Below are 19,356 nucleotides of genomic sequence, written 5' to 3' on the forward strand. Positions count from 1 at the left end.
TTGGTAAAGTTGCAGGATACAAAATTAATACACAGAAATCTCTTGCATTCCTATACACTAATGATGAAAAATCTGAAAGAGAAATTAAGGAAACGCTCCCATTTACCATTGCAACAAAAAGAATACAAGACCTAGGAATAAACCTACCTAGGGAGACAAAAGACCTGTATGCAGAAAACTATAAGACACTGATGAAAGAAATTAAAGAGGATACCAACTGATGGAGAGATATACCATGTTCTTGAACTGGAAGAATCAATATTGTGAAAATGACTATACTAGCCAAAGCAATCTACAGATTCAATGCAATCCCTATCACATTACCAATGGCATTTTTTACAGAACTAAAACAAAAAATATTAAAATTTGTATGGAGACACAAAAGACCCCAAATAGTCAAAGCAGTCTTGAGAGAAATAAACGGAGCTGGAGGAATCAGACTCCCTGACTTCAGACTATACTACAAAGCTACAGTAATCAAGACAATACGGTACTGGCACAAAAACAGAAACACAGATCAATGGAACAAGATAAAAGCTCAGAGATAAACCCACACACCTATGGTCAACTAATCTATGACAAAGGAGGCAAGGATATACAATGGAGAAAAGACAGTCTCTTCAATAAGTGGTGTTGGGAAAACTGGACAGCTGCATGTAAAAGAATGAAATTAGAACACTCCCTAACAACACACACAAAAATAAACTCAAAATGCGTTAGAGACCTAAATGTAAGACTGGACACTACGAAACTCTTAGAGGAAAACATAGGCAGAACACTCTTTGACATAAATCACAGCAAGATCTTTTCTGATCCACCTCCTAGAGTAATGGAAATAAAAACAAAAATAAACAAATGGGAGCTAATGAAACGTCAAAGCTTTTGCACAGCAAAGCAAACCATAAACAAGACGAAAAAACAACCCTCAGGATGGGAGAAAATATTTGCAAACAAATCAACGGACAAAGGATTAATCTCCAAAATATATAAAGAGCTCATACAGCTCAATATTAAAAAAACAAACAACCCAATCCAAAAATGAGCAGAAGACCTAAATAGACATATCTCCAAAGAAGACATACAGATGGCCAAGAAGCACACGAAAAGCTGCTCAACATCACTAATGATTAGAGAAAGGCAAATCAAAAGTACAATGAGGTATCACCTCACACCAGTTAGAATGGGCATCATCAGAATATCTACAAACAACAAATGCTGGAGAGGGTGTGGAGAAAAGGGAACCCTCTTGCACTGGGCATCATCAGAATATCTACAAACAACAAATGCTGGAGAGGGTGTGGAGAAAAGGGAACCCTCTTGCACTGTTGGTGGGAATGTAAATTGATACAGCCACTACAGAGAACAGTATGGAGGTTCCTTAAAAAACTAAAAATAGAATTAGCATATGATCCAGCAATCCCACTACTGGGCATATACCCAAAGAAAACCATAATTCAAAAACACACATGCACCCCAATATGTATTGCAGCACTATTTACTATAGCCAGGTCATGGAAGCAACCTAAATGCCCATCGACAGACGAATGGATAAAGAAGTTGTGGTACATATATACAATGCAATATTACTCAGCCATAAAAAGGAACGAAATTGGGTCATTTGTTGAGACGTGAATGGATCTAGAGACTGTCATACAGAGTGAAGTTAAGTCAGAAAGAGAAAAATAAATATCGTATATTAACACATATATGTGGAGCCTAGAAAAATGGTACAGATGAGCCAGTTTGCAGGGCAGAAGTTGAGACACAGATGTAGAGAACAAATGTATGGACACCAAGGAGGAAAGTGGCGGGGATAGGGTGGTGGTGTGCTGACCTCGGAGATTGGGATTGACATGTATACACTGATGTGTATAAAATTGATGACTATTAAGAACCTGCTGTATAAAAAAATAAATAAAATAAAATTCAAAAATTAAAAAAACAAACAAAAAAATTCCTTGATGGAAACTTTATTAAGAAGCCCAAAATGCAACATGAAAATAGCTTTACTAAGGCTGTAGTCAGGTTTAATTGTTGCATTTTAAACAACTGACATTGGATTAAAAATATATTCCTTACACTACCCTCAGGCCCTTCATAATTTGGCCTAATATGGCCCCAACTTGTTTGATCTCCTACTTCTGCCCTCCACATACTGTACACTTCAAATAAATACCATACTCTTTCCATGGCTTTCTCCTCTCCTTCAAAAATTAGGTTTACTTTTCAAGAAACCCAGAACTCACATGCCATCTCCTCTAATTTCCCTCTATCCCTACTATTGCACTTATAATTGGTTGGGTAAGTGTTTTTCTCTCCTGCTAGACTACAATGAAGGATCAAGTCTTATTCATCTTTGTAATACCAGTGCTTCGGATGTTTCTGATACAAAAAGATTGATAAATGTTTTTTGAAGGAAAAAAGAAAAGACAATTCTTTCCCTTTAACCTACTTTTCCTTTAACCATTCCACCCTCCTCTAATGCAAGACAGCATGGTAAAATGGTCATGAGAATGGGCTTTGGAGACAGAAACAAATTCATATCCCAAGTCTGAAATTACCAGCTTTGAGACATTTAATGAAATACTTCATTTTTCTAAGCTTCAATTTTTTTAACTATAAAATAGAGCTAATAATATCTTTATCATATAAAATTGCTAGAAGGCTAAAATCAGATAATGGATGCAAAGTAATTAGCATAGTACCTGGCACAAGTAAGCTTTCAGCGAATAGTAGTTATTATTAACATCTAATTTATTTAATAAGGAAAGAAAAGAAAACTTAAAAATACAGCAGGACTAAGCAACTCTAAAGTACAAAGTGGTTGGGGTCCATAGATTACCTGGCGAAAACTCTATCATTGAAGGTGTTGGCAGGACCACTTCTTAGGCTATCCCAGTTGGCAACCATTTCTTTCACCCATTCCACCCAGGTGTACAGACGGAGAATACCTGCATCTGCCATGGTTTCCACAAAGTTAGCATCTTCAACAGTGTCACCAGCATCAGCCAGAGCCAAGCGCATTCCTGGAAGAAGAAAAAAAAAATCAATCGATGATTTAAAAATGAGGTTACTGCATATCAACTACGTATCCAGTTGAGTACACTGCCAAGCCTACATATAAATTAAGAAATAACAAACGCTTTAAAGGACTGCATATATCAACAGCAAAAATAAAGATCACCAAAAGTAGAATCCATAATGATGTTGCTAAAATATCTGAATTTTCTGTATTGATTTGCATACACTTAGCATCAATATGTGTTTCTTCTCAGGCATGTTGAGTTAATGAGATAAAGTGATCTTTAATGAGGCAGAGGGAAAAAATGCTAAACTGGGGAAAGATATCCCTATCAACATCTCAGCCTCATTTATAGGTAGCAAAATATTATTGTATTTTAATGCAATAAGAACACACAGAAGTGGGCTCCCCTGGTGGCGCAGTGGTTGAGAGTCCACCTGCCGATGCAGGGGACACAGGTTCGTGCCCCGGACCAGGAAGATCCCACATGCCGCGGAGCGGCTGGGCCCGTGAGCCATGGCTTGCTGAGCCTGCGCATCCGGAGCCTGTGCTCCGCAACGGGAGAGGCCACAACAGTGAGAGGTCTGCATACCACAAAAAAAAAAGAACACACAGAAGTGCCTTATGTGCACAAATACAGATTTTCTTAGTCCTAAAAGCAGATTCTTCCAACTTTCCTACTAACGAAATACAACTTTTCAACCAAAATCTTCCATTCTAAAATATTGAAAAAATCATCAATAAGAGTCTAAGTAAATTACAGGACATCCTTGCAATGGAAGACTATATTGCTGTAAAAGAGTGAGGTAACTCTTGTGTATCAACATGAAGTGATCTCAAATACGAACTAAGTGAAGAAGGCAAATTTCAAAACAGTATGTAGGGTATATGCTACCATCTGCGCCTTAAAGGAGGAGATGAGAATATGTAACATCAAGTTATGTATGCATTAAACATCTTTTACAATACACAAGAAGCTGAACACATTTTTTTAACTTTTTATATTGAAGTAATTTTACAGTTACAGAAAAGATGCCAAAGATGAGAATAAACATATACCATCTACCGGACTCTCTTAATGTTAACAGCTTACATAACCACAGTTTCAAAAGCAGGAAGTTAACATTAGTATGATACTATTAACTGAACTACAGAGTTTATTCAAATTTCACCAGTGCTTCCTCTAATATCCTTCTCTGTTCTAGGATCCAATCCAGAATCCCACCTTGCATTTGACTGTTGTATCTCCTTGGTCTCTTCAAATCTGTGACAGTTTCTCAGTCTGTCCTGGACCTTGACTTCTGATGAACAGTAGTCAGGTATTTAATAGAATTTCTCCCAACTTGGGTTTGTCTGATGTTTTCTCATGATTAAACTGATGTTATGAACCTCTGGCAAGAATATCACAAAAGTGATGCTGTGTGCCTTTCTCAGTGCATCATTATCAGGGAGGTAGGTAATGAGGAAAAAAAAGAAAACTTAAAAATACACCAGGACTAAGCAACTCTAAAGTACAAACCTAAGCAACTCTAAAGTGCAAACCTTCCTCACTTGGTCAGGTAGACTGTCTGCCAAGTTTCTCCACTGTAAAGTTACTGTTTTTCCCTTTGTGATTAAGAAATATCTTGGGAGAGATACTCTGAGAATATGCAAATAATCTTTTTTTTTTTTAAACTTTCACCCATTTATTTTGGCAACCACTGATGGATCTTGTCTGTGACAATATTACTATGATGTTTGTCTAATGGTGATTTTATATTTCACTCAGTCCTTCTACTTTATTACTTGGAATTCTTCTGAAAGGAAGAACAGTCCCTACTCCACTTATTTATTTATTCAATTATTACTATACATTCATATGGATTCATAAATATTTAATTTATTCACTGGGTTATAATTCAATACTATCATTATTTACTTTGTTTCCTAAACTGCTCTAGCGTGGACAATTGGGAGCCCCGTCAGGTTGACTCCTGTGCCCTTTCAAACTGTCCCCATCCTTTTTTAAACATTTCCTTACTTTCTGGCATCATAAAATGTTCCATGCTCATCTTGTATGTTCCCTACTCCAGCCCTCAAATCAACCCTTCTCCTAGGAACCCTAGTTCCTTTTATTGGAGAATGGTATTTGGAAACCAAGATCTCAATGCCAGGTGTTTCATTACCCATGGGCTCTCTCAGCAGAAAGAACTAGGAAAATAAATGCATGTATACTAACCCACACATTAATCTATGTTTATTTTTATATCTGTATGTAAAATAAAACCTGTGAGTTCATATTGATGTTGCCAATTCCAATCCAACACCACAGGGTTCATTCTAGCATTTCCTCTTGACCTATTTATAGCTTCTGACAATGAGCTCTCATCTATAATATATTTATTTGTTAAATCCCAGTAAACCCATAAAAGTTTCAGAATTGCTAATCTACACCTCTTTAAAAGAAAATAACTACAGTATTTGTGCACAGTTCTTTTTGCCTTACTGTGTTCAGTCAAAATACTGTTTTTCTAAGTAACTTAGGTTAGTTCTTCCCCAACCCCTTCAGTGCACTCTCAAACTATAGTAGCCATGATCAGCAAATGATCAGCCATGATGACCAAAGACTGGATTACATAAGAAATGACTGGTTCTTTCAGGTTAGACAGTGCATTTCTTCTCTTGACAAAGTAACAGTTAAATGGAATAGTAATGAGGCCAGAGAAAACATATTTTTTGAAGAAATAATGCTCCTAGGTTCAAGTCACTTATATGTATACCAAATATGGAGGAAATACTTTGAAAAAGGTTCCTACATACTTAACATCTCTACAAACCAACTATTTTTTTTCTTTAAGATTTTTTTTTTTTTGATGTGGACCATTTTTAAACTCTTTATTGAATTTGTTACAACGTTGCTTCTCTTCTATGTTTTGGTTTTTTGGCCGCAAGGCATGTGGGATCTTAGCTCCCCGACCAGGGATCGAACCTGCACCCCCTGCATTGGAAGGCGAAGTCCTAACCACTGGACCTCCAGGGAAGTCCCCCTACAAACCAACTCTTTAATCTTAGAAGTAGCATGAAATTAGGAACAAACCAGGTAGCACTTACAGTGAGTTTCCTTTGAAAGAAGACTAATAATCTTAGCTTAAATCTGTTCCTAAACAGATCAGATCAGCAATTCTTATGTTTTAAAAATTACGTTCCTGTACACAAAGAAAACATGAATATTTTAAAGTACCGGTAAAAGCGAAAGAGAAAAGCAATGAAACTGAAACAACAATGCTAACTTGCCTTCTGTAATATGAGGAGAACTGGACACTATGCAACAGCAATAACAAAAAAGCATACTCACCATCGGCTGAATATTTGTCAAGAGCTTGGGTCAAAGTGAGGAAGTTGCCTGTGGATTTTGACATCTGAAAGAGAAAGTCAATGATCAGGCATTAGTAAGAGTATATATAAATAAAATAAACCAAATCAGCCACATCAAATTAAATAGGTTGGCCACAATCAGATAAAAACCAAAAGGATCAGAAGCATGGAAAGGAAAAGATACCTTATACTAACTTTATAGAGGAGAAAACTGAAGTGACTTGTCTGAGTCACTAATCTAGTCAGTGACAAAGCTAGGACAGCATCTCCAGTCTGATACTCAGTCCACGGCTCTTTCCATTAACCAATACTGTCCCTTGGGAATTGGTTTACACACATGGATGATTCCACTATAACTCTGGAATACTTCAGCTGGTCATAAAGAAGAGCTTTAGGGCTTCCCTGGTGGTGCAGTGGTTAAGAATCCACCTGCCAATGCAGGGGACATAGGTTCGAGCCCTGGTCCAGGAAGATCCCACATGCCGCGGAGCAACTAAGCCCGTGCGCCACAACTATGGAGCCCGCGCGCCTAGAGCCCGTGCTCTGCAATAAGAGAAGCCACCGCAATGAGAAGCTTGCGCCTCAACCAAGAGTTGCTGCAACTAGAGAAAGCCCCACTTGCTACAACTAGAGAAAGCCCGCGCACAGCAACGAAGACCAAACGCAGCCAAAATAAATAAATGAAAGAAAAATTAAAAAAAAACACAGAAGAGCTTTATAGCAATTAGAGTCATTCAGAAATGAATGGACAAGCTCATGAGGTCAAAATTAGGGTTTTAGGGAACCTCCTGTCATTAGGGTCACAACTGGCTACTCAAGTTGTGCTCTGCCTGAAGGCAGCACAACTAAGGAGGAACTGTGCCCAGCCTAGCAATCTTTACTATTTAAAAAATGTTTATGTTTTTGTAACTTTGCTGATACCAAAGAGAGGTGGTCATTCTATCAATTTTCTATTATATGGCAGTAAAATATTTTGTTCTAATAAAATGAGTATAATGTACATATAGCACAACAATGTGGAGACCAAAGGAAATGTCATGTTATAACAGGATTCCTATTTATATACTCACATATACATACACCCATATATACACATACATATATATAAATACATATATGGTTCACTTTGTCCTACAAAGAACAAATGAGTTTGATAATCAAAAGTCCTTGTTGGGGCTTCCCTGGTGGCGCAGTGGTTGGGAGTCTGCCTGCTGATGCAGGGGACACAGGTTCGTGCCCCGGCCCGGAAAGATCCCACATGCCGCGGATCGGCTGGGTCTGTGAGCCATGGCCGCTGAGCCTGCACGTCCGGAGCCTGTGCTCCGCAACGGGAGAGGCCACAACAGTGAGAGGCCCGAAGTCCTTGTTGATTTAACAAAATCTATAAAATAGCTATTTTTCAGCCTAATGTACAGGTTACCTTACATGAACTTTTTTATTCCCTTTCAATATTAGGACACTGGTAAAAAATAACATCTCATTTTGCAATTCATATCATCTGCTACGTTTAAATCTATAACTATTTTCATTATGACATACCTATAGCAATGAATATTCTTTTACCATTAATATTCCATCAGATGTAGCAAGATTCACTGGTTGGAACAAATCCAACTTATTACAATTGTTATTAATGAGAAATAAATAATATTGTAACTTAATTTTTTTTGTTTAGTTGAGGAAGGGTGCCCCTTTCTAATGTACACAAAAGCATCATGGGGCAAACAAGGGCTTGTCAAGAGGTTGGCATAATTCCTGGTGAGGATATTGAATAATTAGGTGAAGTCTTATGTAGCATAAAAAAAATCATATATTGAATATATTAGTAGTGGTAATGAAAAAGGGAAGTTGCAGTAGTATGAGGAGAGAGATACCATTTGGAAAGAAGCATTAAATGACATTTTAAAATCCTATAAACTCCAAAATTCTATTATTCTAATTTAGTGGCCAGTCACAGTATAAAGCAAAAACCACCAAATTATTTTCTCAACTTAATGAGAAAGATATTGTTGGGTCACAATGCTAGATCTTTACATTTCCTGTCCCTTTCTCTCTCTCGTCCCGTAAAAATTTGTGTCACCCTTTGCCACTCTAATACAAATGTTATAATAGGGAAGTTTTCCCCATCCCACCTCTCAACTAATACTATCTACTCCACTCACTCAATTTTAAAATAAACTTCTCATTTACGCTGGTAGTCCTAAACATTTTAAATGGAAGATATTTAACTCTCTGATTTTCACATTCTTTATTTCTTTAAAAAGTACAACATCCTAAATCTGAAAAACTTTTCTGTAGCATTTTAACCTTTCAAGAGGCAATGAGCCTTACCTTCTCAGAGTTGAGGAGGAGATGTCCATTTGCTCTCACAGCTACAGGCCATTTATCACTTGACAGGAAAATGTTTAAAGATAGAAAATAAAACTTAAAGATTATGGTTTAGGCTTAAAAATTTGAGGTAAATGCTAAAAGATTCATAAAAGATTGCTAAGGCAAATGTGCAGGGATATTAATTGAGTCCTGTTCATAACAGGAAACCAATGAAAACAAGGAAAGTATCCATTAGTAAAGGACTGGTTATATTGATATAAACTATGGTACAGGAATACAATGAAATACTACGTTAACTATTTTTAAAATACAGGCACAGCTATATATATATAAATAAAAAGATCTTAGAAATATACTATTACAAGGAAAAAACAAGAGACAGAATACTGTCTATAATGTGGCATCTTTGTATAAATTAAAAATAAACAAGTATAGATATCTGCTGCTGGTATATGCATACACACATTTTCCAGAAGAAGTCACAAGAAAGCAGTAGCAGTGATGAGCTTTGGGAAATAGACTAATACAGGGAAAAGGGTGAAAGTTCACTTTTAACTTTGTACCTTTATGAGCTGTTTGAATTTTCGAACTATGTACATCTCATTCATTCATTCTAACAATGAGATCATGTAGAGGGTAATGTTAAGAGCAAGAGTTCTGGAGCCAGACTGCTGGGTTCTGCATCCTGGTTCTGCCATTGCTGGGTAACTCTGGGTAAGTCATTTTGAGCTCTCTATGCCTCACGAAGGTTCCTTGTCCGTAAAAACGAGGATATTACAGACCTTCCTCGAAAAGTTGTAGTGAAAATTACACGAGTTACTAAAAGTGATTAGAAGAGTGTCTGACAAAAGCACTTGAAGCTACTACTTATCTTTAATTTTTAAAACCCTAATACATGTCCAAAACTTGATGCAAGGGGATAAATATTCAATTATATTACTAACAAGTACTTCTGAGACACCTGGTATCTCCAAAAATACATTTTAACCAACAGAGAAAAATAACTGGATGACAAGAACCACATCATATTTATTTTATTCCTCTTCTTCAAAATCTCCCTTTTATTCTTGAGAAAGAAAATGTAATCTCATTCTAAATGCAATCTCATCCTAAATACAAAAAGTCCCATGAGATTGCTTTGGTTTTACAAAATAAAATTTGAACAGTGGAAGGGGTTTGTTTCTTCAGCTACTTGAGGACCGGAGGAAAAGGCACAGAGACATGTCTGGATCAAGAGGGAAGATGATAGAAGGATTACTCTTGAGCACATGGTATTAACAAATGCATCTTTGACCCAGATTCTAGTCAGAACATCACTACTTAATGCTGGAACCTTGGGGCTCTCAGCTCTAAAGGGATGTTTCCTTCCCATTCTAATGTCCTAGGTTGTCTGAAATCGCCTTTATCCCAGCATCTAACAGGTCAAATGAGTCATGTAACAGGTCAAGGGAATTACTGACAGAGTACCTGAAATGTGACATGCTTTGGTGGCCCAAGGTAGGTACGAAGATTTCTGGATATAACAGATAGGAGGAGGTGTGCTTTCTCCTTCAGTACATTTAATATAAGAAAAAGAATGTAACTGTTAAATCTAACTATACCCCCCCACAATAACATCTATATATTTGAAGCCACAAGGCACCCTTGTCAATAATCAATAAATTTAGTCTGCATCTTTTTTGGCACTCACCTTTCTTCTGGCCACATAGCCACATGATTATAAAGGAAATATGAAAGATGATTTGGAATAAGATCCTTGCCAGAGGCTCGAAGATCCACAGGGTACCAGAACTCAAATTCCTGCTTTAACTGATCTAATTTTTCCTTTGGGATCTGAGTTTTAGGAAATGGAGCCTCCTTGAAGAAAACATAATCCCAAACTTCCTTGGTCATCTGCTGTGGTCTGTATTAAAATAAAAGAAACAAACAAACAACAACTATATATATATATATAATTTCTTTCAAAAAATCAGCATTCTAATCCAACCATGAAGTAGGAAACACTTTCTTAATGTTTTACAGTAACAAATGAGGTCAACAGACTCCCGTAAGAATGAAGAATGGATAATAGAGCAGGGACTATTTACTACTTTCTTTCTCAGTTCAATGAAAAAAAAGCAAAAACATCATGACAAAATTCCACTAAATGAATTCTTATAAAAACTAATTATTAGAAAGAATTTTCTGGCTTCCCTGGTGGCGCAGTGGTTAAGAGCCTGCCTGCCAAAGCAGGGGACACGGGTTTGAGCCCTGGTCCAGGAAGATCCCACGTGCCACAGAACAACTAAGCCCGTGAGCCACAACTACTGAACCTGTGCTCTAGAGCCCGTGAGCCACAACTACTGAAGCCCATGCGCCTAGAGCCCATGCTCCGCAACAAGAGAAGCCACCGCAATGAGAAGCCTGCGCAATGCAATGAAGAGCAGCTCCCGCTCACCACAACTAGAGAAAGCCCAAGTGCAGCAACAAAGACCCAACACAGCCAAAAATAAATAAAAATAAAATACATTTTAAAACAAAAAAGAAAGAATTTTCAATACATAAATCAAAAGATCACCTCATGCTAACAAATTACATTCCTTCCCCTTATCCATTTACCAACCTGATGCCCAGTGGAGACTCTGTCTGTCCACGCAAGTTACCTCCCTGCAACAGATGTGCAACTGTGTAAAATGCCATGTAAATAGTGGAGTCAGAGAGTGATTCAATCAGCCACTGCTCATCCCACGGCAGACGAGTACCTGTGAGATAAAAAGAAGATAATTAATGCATGAGGAACCTAAGAGACACTTCATCTACAAAATTCACATTTTTAAGAGCAGGTCTATAGCACTGACAAAGCTACTTATTTAGGTTCTTAAGTTTACTTGAATAATTAATATAAATAAAACAGTAAATAAAAAAAACAAAATGGTTGAAGCACTAGAAACTTTCTATTAAAAAGAAACTGCATCATAAAACCTATATGGGGGCTTCCTTGGTGGCGCAGTGGTTGAGAGTCCGCCTGCCGATACAGGGGACGCGGGTTCGTGCCCCGATCCAGGAAGATCCCACATGCCGCGGAGCGGCTGGGCCCGTGAGCCATGGCCGCTGAGCCTGCGCGTCCAGAGCCTGTGCTCCGCAACGGGAGAGGCCACAACAGTGAGAGGCCCACGTATCGCAAAAAAAAAAAAAAAAAAAAAAAAAAGCTATATGGGCATTAGATACTTCTACCACCAGGTAGATGGTAAGGGACCACATCCTAGTTTCCTTCACCCTCTAACCAAAACCTCTCACTTCCAATTCAGAAACACACTGGAAGAGAAGAAAAAAAGGTGAAGTTTTAATTTGCTGTGTAACTGGCAAAGTCATTCAAACAGAAAATTTTGAAGTTTGCTTACCTAAGCCATAAGTTCTTGAGCAAGCATGCTCTTGCAGCCAATCTAAGGTAGCTTCAAAATTCCTCCTGGTCTCCTCACAGAACCTGGAGAGAGTAGAAGATAAAGTATCTCTCTCCAGCTTCATTGTCTTCCCTGTTTCTCATCTCCTTCCCTATCACTTTCTCCCATCTTACGTTTCCAGGTTCTTCAAGCACTGGGATGTCTGTTTTTTCCAGTTCTCTTCTCCATAATCCAAGTACCTGGGGGTGGACGAATTGATTAAAAAAAAAAAGTCAAGGATAAGCAAAGTGACAGAAGGAAATTTCTTCTTGCTATAAGAAAAACTAACCACTGGTCACACAGGGCCACGACGCATTCATCTGAAGACCTGGACATAACTTGTTTCTCTGGTTCCATGTAAATATATGCATCTCCCTAAACGGAAGTAAATAAAAATATATCAGATATTATGTCAAGGCAATCTCTATTCCTCAAGGAAAAGAAAAGTAACATTTTAGAAAAAAAAATGCTCTACCACCCATAACCAAAACCCCAGGTTTTCATTATGTCTTCCCTCTTCCCAGGGTAGAAGTTATGTGCTTTTCTTTCTGTATAACACTTGCTTCTGAAAAGGCGTGCACCTTCATCAAATGGATCACCACCTTCTCTAGGTACAGCTTATTCCTTTTCAGAGTGAAAGATGTTTAACAGTTTCTAATGCTATGGTTTGAAGGTTAGGCTGCCTAGGGCAGCCTTTTATTCTTGTTATAATAAAAATATAAAGAGGAGGATATGGGGAGGGGGAAGGGTGAGCTGTGACAAAGCGAGAGAGAGGCATGGACATATATACACTACCAAACGTAAGGTAGATAGCTAGTGGGAAGCAGCCGCATAGCACAGGGAGGTCAGCTCCGTACTTTGTGACCGCCTGGAGGGGAGGGATAGGGAGGGTGGGAGGGATGGAGATGCAAGAGATATGGGAACATATGTATATGTATAACTGATTCACTTTGTTATAAAGCAGAAACTAACACACCATTATAAAGCAATTATACCCCAATAAAGATGTTTATACATATATATATATATATAAAGAAAATAGATGCACAGAACCACTGCCTTTAAAAAAAAAGAGATGCACAAAAATTAAACACAGAAAATACTTTTACTAAAGATTTATAGCATCATGAAAAATTCCCACTAGAAAACTGACCATAAATTTTACTTTTAGAAAAAAATACAAATATCTTTTAATGTATTATAATCCCAAACTTATTAGGCTAGGATAATTTTTAAAAATAAAATTCAGCATTATTATTCAAAAAATGATTCATTGCTCTGTGTTCTTAATGCAAGTTCTTCACACTGAACTTAAATAGGTAGGACTTTGGTTTAAAGATGGTAAATTAAAAACAGACACTTAATTAACTCTGCTCCCTCTCAAAATTCTAACAAAATAACAACAAAGAGGCTTTTTTTGTCTTAATGGTATGAAGCTACAAAGACAACAAGAATGGGAGAAGAAATAACATCAACCAAATTTTGGAAACTAAAAAGTAAAATGAGTGACAATTGTATTAGCAGATCAAAGGAAGCTAGCTGAATCCTAAGCCCACAGAAGAGAAGGCTGAAAAGCAATTCAGTTTGCATTACAGAACCTCCAAAAAGACTCAGGATTTGTGGCACAAGATAGTTCTGGAAGAGGAGGTAACGTGAGACTGGAAACAGGGGGACTAACTGAAGTCTTTTCAAGAAGTTAGAACCCCAGACACCCTAATCCCACACCATGCAGACAGGCAACTGCCCCTTCCTATGCCAGCAGAACAGTGAAGGTTTACTCTCTGGAGAGGACAAAAGAGAGTCAACCAGAGGATGAAGTTGAGGGTATGGGTATCATAGTGAAAAAGAGGGATTAAGTGAAAGTCAGCACATTGGGTGTTGGAACCCAACCTAGTAATCTTCCACCATTTAGCTCCCAGAATGCTCAGTTAGTTTAGACCGTTTAAACCGGAAACTGAAGAATCTTCTGAGGGGAATCTAACAAACCAAGAAGCCCTAATTAACATCAAGGCTAACATCAGGTCTCCCTAAGGTCCAAATGGACCTTCCAGATCTCTCCCAGCGAAGCCCAGAGACAAGCCCTACCCATATCCAAAAAGGTTCCAATCATCTTTTTGTACCCACTCTTAAATACCAATAGTCTTCCTCAGATTAATAAGAGATTAAAGTTTCATACCCCTGAAACAAGAATAGCGGCATCCTATAAAAAAAGGATCAGATAACAATAAGCTCTTAAACTGGCTCTGAGTTGGTAAATGCTGAAGCTGGGTAAGAGGTACATAAGAATTCATTATACTACTCCATTTTTTCATAAATTTGAAATTTTCCACACAAAGAAAAAAATTTTAATGAATTCTTAGAAACATTTATTTATACACACACACACAAGCACACAAGTAGCAGATATAAAAAACACAGAAGGGCTTCCCTGGTGGCGCAGTGGTTGAGACTCCGCCTGTCGATGCAGGGGACACGGGTTTGTGCCCCAGTCCAGGAAGATCCCACATGCCGCGGAGCGGCTGGGCCTGTGAGCCATGGCCACTGAGCCTGCGCGTCCGGAGCCTGTGCTCCACAATGGGAGAGGCTACAACAGTGAGAGGCCCGCGTACCACAAAAAAAAAAAAAAAAACAGTAAACAAACGAACAAAAACTCACAGGAAGAAAAAGGTGAGGGACTCCCCCAGATAGAAGAGCAAAAGAACTTTCAGAGTCTAAGAGATCCAATATCTGAATAATAAGAATTCAGAGAGCAAAAATAAAGAATGGAAAGGGATAAAATAATTAAACAAAAAAGTCAAGAAATTTTCCCAAAATTGGAGAACATAAGTTTCCAGATTGAAGGAGCCCAGCATACAGCCAGAAGAATGAATGAAAACTGACCTACACCAAAATAAATCTTCATGAAATTTCAAAATACTGGAAGAAAAGAGAAGATTCTATAAGCTTTGGCATGGTGGGGGGCAGTGCAGGGAACAGTGGAGACACAGGTCACTTATAAAAGATCCATTATTACCAGAATGGTTTCGGACTTCTCAACAGCATCACTGAACCAGAACACCATGGGTAATGGCCTTCAAATTTTTAAGGGAAAATTATTTCCAACCCAGAATCCTACACCCAGGCATTCAAGTATGAGGACAGAATAAAGATACTTCAGACATGGAAGGTCACAAAAATTTACCTTCCAGGCACTGTTTTTCAGGAACACTACTAGAGGCAGAGCATCACCAAAACAAGAAAGTAAATAAGAAAGAAGAAGCCATGGGAGCAAGGAAACAGCAGATCCAACTCAAGAGAAGCAAAGGAAATCCTAAGTAATGGTGGAGGAACATCCCAGATGACATCTGTGCACACCTACAGTAAGCAAACGCTGTGGATAATTACAACAGGCCAGAAGGCTCTAGGAGAACGTTCTCTAAGATGTAAACAACAGCATACTCATGTGTTTGAAGGTACTGAGAGGAGAAATAAACAGTTGGGACAGAGTTTGGGGATGAAGTATTGATAACTGTATTTAAAAGTAAGAAAAGTGGGGGGAAAAAAAGGGCAGTTATTAACTCTAGGGAAAACCAAAAGCTAGGGAAGAGAAGTTCTCATTGTATACTACATTATGGATCAGCCATGTCTCAAAAACGTACACTGACTACTGCTCTAACATAAATTATAACATACCTATACTAGGAAGATGGGGGGTGGAGAAGTGTATACAAAAGCGAGGTTAGAGAGGAAGCCACAGGTTGGAGAAGAGTTAAATCTTGATCTTCCACAGTAGGAAGTCTATGGCTGATGGCTAAAATTGAAAAATTTTTAAATTACACTACAAGTATTTAGATTAGAGATCTATAAGAGAGGCAGAGGTCAATACTAAAAGAAATAACTAAAAGAGATGCAAGTAAGCCTGTCCAAGGAAGAGAAATTAAAGAGAATGTGGAAGGATGGAGAGGAAATTGCTGCTTTTTTTATTTTAATAAGACTTACAGATCATTGTCTCTCTGTATTATGGGTATACACAACTGTCAAAAATAAAAATTCAATTTCAAAAGTTAAGTAACTCAACAGAAAAAAGTTACAACAAAAATGAAGAGGGGGAAAAAGGATTAAAGTATAAAGTACTACATAAAGAACTGTCAACTACCAGTACCTCGAATGGTTACTGCCAGGAAGCATCACTAAAATTCTCTGGGCGTGATTTGTACATGCCAACTTTAGAACACTATCTTCATCAACATTACAGGTGGGATGTTCAAGTTAAATGAACTGTTAAATAGGTCTCCAGTTTTATATATAAATAAAATTATACCTTTAATATAGCTCCAGGTTCTACTACAGAACTCACTGCTAAGTAACACTGTAAAGTCTATTAACTGAAAGCTCTTCTCCTAAAACAGCGTTCAGAGGATAGCCTATTACATACAGTGTCAATCATCTTGTTTTTAATAGTCTTCTTTACATCTTGGACCTTCTGTCCCTTAAATCCATCCACCAACATTACCTAAAAGGATGAGAAGTAGGGAAAAAGCACATACAATTAAAATTTGCTTTGGGTGCCCCCCCTAGAACTTTCCCTAACTAAATTTACTTGCACACACAACCAAAATATTTTTAGTGTGAAATTTATCACATTTAGAACCATAAATTTTTATTTTGGCACAGCTTGGACAGCTAATATTTACAACACACTTGTTTTTCTTTCAGTATAACTAGGATAAGTATTATGAACACGATTAGAAAGAAATGCTCACTTCCTTCCCACTTCTCAGGTTTCCATGTGAAGAGAATTCCTCTACCCTAACTCACATCATTCCTGAAGGCTTTAGGAGAAGGAACTGAGCAAATGCAGCTCGGCCCCACTTAGGCTTCTCTTTACAACTCCGCCTGTTGCCAGCAAGCATTCTCCTTTGCTTGCCCATGTGATAAACTTGGCTCTTAGAGGAAGGCCTACTGTTTTTCAACTCTGTCTTTTACGTAGCGGGGAGACTTAATTCTAGGGCAAAGTAATGACTTGCCCATTGGTGTCACAGAGCAAAGCCACAATCCCCTTCCAGCTGATACTCTGACCTCCATCTATCTGACTCCTGTTGACTCTCTCAAATAGTTTCTTTCTTTTTTTTTTTTTTGCCACACTGCACGGCATATGGGATTGGGATTTTAGTTCCCTGACCAGGGATTGAAATTGGGCCCTCAGCAATGAGTGCAGAGTCCTAACCACTGGACCGCCAGGGCATTCTTAATAGTTTCTATCTTAAGTGGAAAAGACACATGTTCTTTTTTCTGCCCCAGTTCTCTAACGTACCAAGATGCTTCATATCTACTTAATCCATCATTATGAAATTATAGTTATAGATCATTATGGCACAGGGGCTAAAAGCACAAATCTTAGAGCCAAGATGCCTAGTTTGAGTCCCAGTTCTGCCTCTGCCTGGCTGTCTGGCTGATCTTAGGTAAATTACTTAATCTCTTAGTGCCTCAATTTCCTCACCTATAAATTGGGAATAAGTGGCACTTCACAAGGTTATTTTGAGATATAAGTAAGTTAATATATAAATGCTCTATAAGTGTTGGCTTTTACTGTCATCCAAAACGTGTAAGTTACTTTTAAAAAGGACGTACAACCAATTCTTGGTTATCCAGAGAAATGAAAGTAAAGGTAAAAATAAAGAACATTCTCACTTACAGCCTTAAAAATCTTCATTTCAACCTCAAGTCACTAGCAACTTGATTGAGTTTTTACTTTCTCTAGCCTCATCATCTTTCCATGGAAATGTAAGCCATGTTAACATATGCACAATTGAGGAGAAAAGAGAGGTTCACAACTTGTCTGTTTTGCTAACATGGCATGGAATAGGCATTAACAAGTAAATTAATGAACTGAATGAAACTGCTTATTTAAAATATGAACTCCACAATTAAGAGAGCAAAAGAAGGGACCAGGTATGGTCCATGCAATAAACTTTTGGAATTTATTGTAAAATAATATGAACTAACTTTATCTTCTCAAGAAATTCACTCAGAGATTAGAGGGCACAAAAATGGAATTTCCGTAAATACTATTGGACCAAAACAGATTAAAAAAATAAATTTGGAAATAGAAGAACACAATCTTATAGTAATCCCTTCTCAAAACAGGATAGAGCTGAAACAATATTGAATTTTTCTATAGTTTTTTTCTAAACCACTAAGAAGAAAATCACAGAGCATGGAGTAAGTAAATCAAATAAAAATGATAACAAAATTATTACTTACACCATCATAAAAGCCTCTTAGGTATAATTTCTCCTTTGCTTCTGCAAGTTTTTCTCGGTCATTCTGGCTCTGAACTTTCAACTCATCACACATGGTTACAGCAGAAAGCTGTCCAAAACCTGGAATTTCAATGACTGGCACCTGCAAAAAAGAGCAATGTCAGAACTTATTCACATTGAATAAACACAAAAACAGCCCTAAAGGCAGAGTCCTTTTGCCTCTACTGTCCAATGAAGTCACTTCAGATCTTATATATCACTAGGGCAGTGTCACACATTAGGGACTAACATCCAGATGTGAATGTGTCTTCCTACTCTCTATAGGAACCCCCCGCATTCTCTGCACCATCCCCCGCACTGTCCCTCCCTCACTACATACACAACTTCCCCAGCTCTCAACCCCACACTGGCACATAATTAATTAAATAACGTTGAAACTAGCAAAACGCTGTAAACAACTAAATCTATGGATGGTCTTATTTCTGGTTTATATTAAGTCTTCTGGATTCTTCATGAAAATTATTCACTAGTAATTTAATTTTTTTTTCTTCTGCAGATACTAATATGAAAACATAAACATTCATGAGTAATATGGCAAAATTTTGTATTTAGAAGCCTGGAAATTGGCCACACTAGAAAATAAGCTACTATAAAATTGGTAATGCTAAAAGGCTATTTGTTTGTTTCAGAATTACAGGTGCCAGGTGCTAAGAAAATGTCTATTGCTGGTTTTTCTTTTGCTCTTATCCACCACAGCAGATATCATGTTAAAGCAAACAAACTCTTAAACTCCCTCTTATTTCATACTCTACCAATTATGTAATTCTGTGACAAGTAAAGTGCTAGCTGCTCTTTGTTCTCTAATAAAGAAATGGATATTAATATTCTGAATCATCTATGTACTCACAGGCTCAAATGGCAAGACCATGTCATCTCTAATTCCATATTTTGCTCGTAAAGCCTACAAAAAAATTGGAAGTTAATATTA

At 37.6% G+C, this 19,356-nt stretch overlaps 1 protein-coding gene across 1 annotated transcript in view; it reads right to left on the reverse strand.

Moving 5' to 3' along the window:
- LARS1 (leucyl-tRNA synthetase 1) overlaps positions 1–19,356 on the reverse strand; it is a 72,148-nt gene that overhangs the window by 24,529 nt on the left and 28,263 nt on the right. The window contains exons 13-23 of the mRNA XM_079915706.1: positions 19,276–19,329; positions 18,370–18,510; positions 16,541–16,618; positions 12,416–12,501; positions 12,261–12,326; positions 12,088–12,170; positions 11,310–11,448; positions 10,398–10,610; positions 8,708–8,765; positions 6,357–6,420; positions 2,843–3,026 (exon numbers count right to left, since the gene is read on the reverse strand). Coding sequence (XP_079771832.1) covers positions 2,843–3,026; positions 6,357–6,420; positions 8,708–8,765; positions 10,398–10,610; positions 11,310–11,448; positions 12,088–12,170; positions 12,261–12,326; positions 12,416–12,501; positions 16,541–16,618; positions 18,370–18,510; positions 19,276–19,329 — 1,166 coding nt within the window. The remainder of the gene's footprint in view (positions 1–2,842; positions 3,027–6,356; positions 6,421–8,707; positions 8,766–10,397; positions 10,611–11,309; positions 11,449–12,087; positions 12,171–12,260; positions 12,327–12,415; positions 12,502–16,540; positions 16,619–18,369; positions 18,511–19,275; positions 19,330–19,356) is intronic.

The sequence above is a fragment of the Stenella coeruleoalba genome (genome assembly GCF_951394435.1).
Source record: "Stenella coeruleoalba genome assembly, chromosome: 3".
NCBI lineage: Eukaryota > Metazoa > Chordata > Mammalia > Artiodactyla > Delphinidae > Stenella > Stenella coeruleoalba.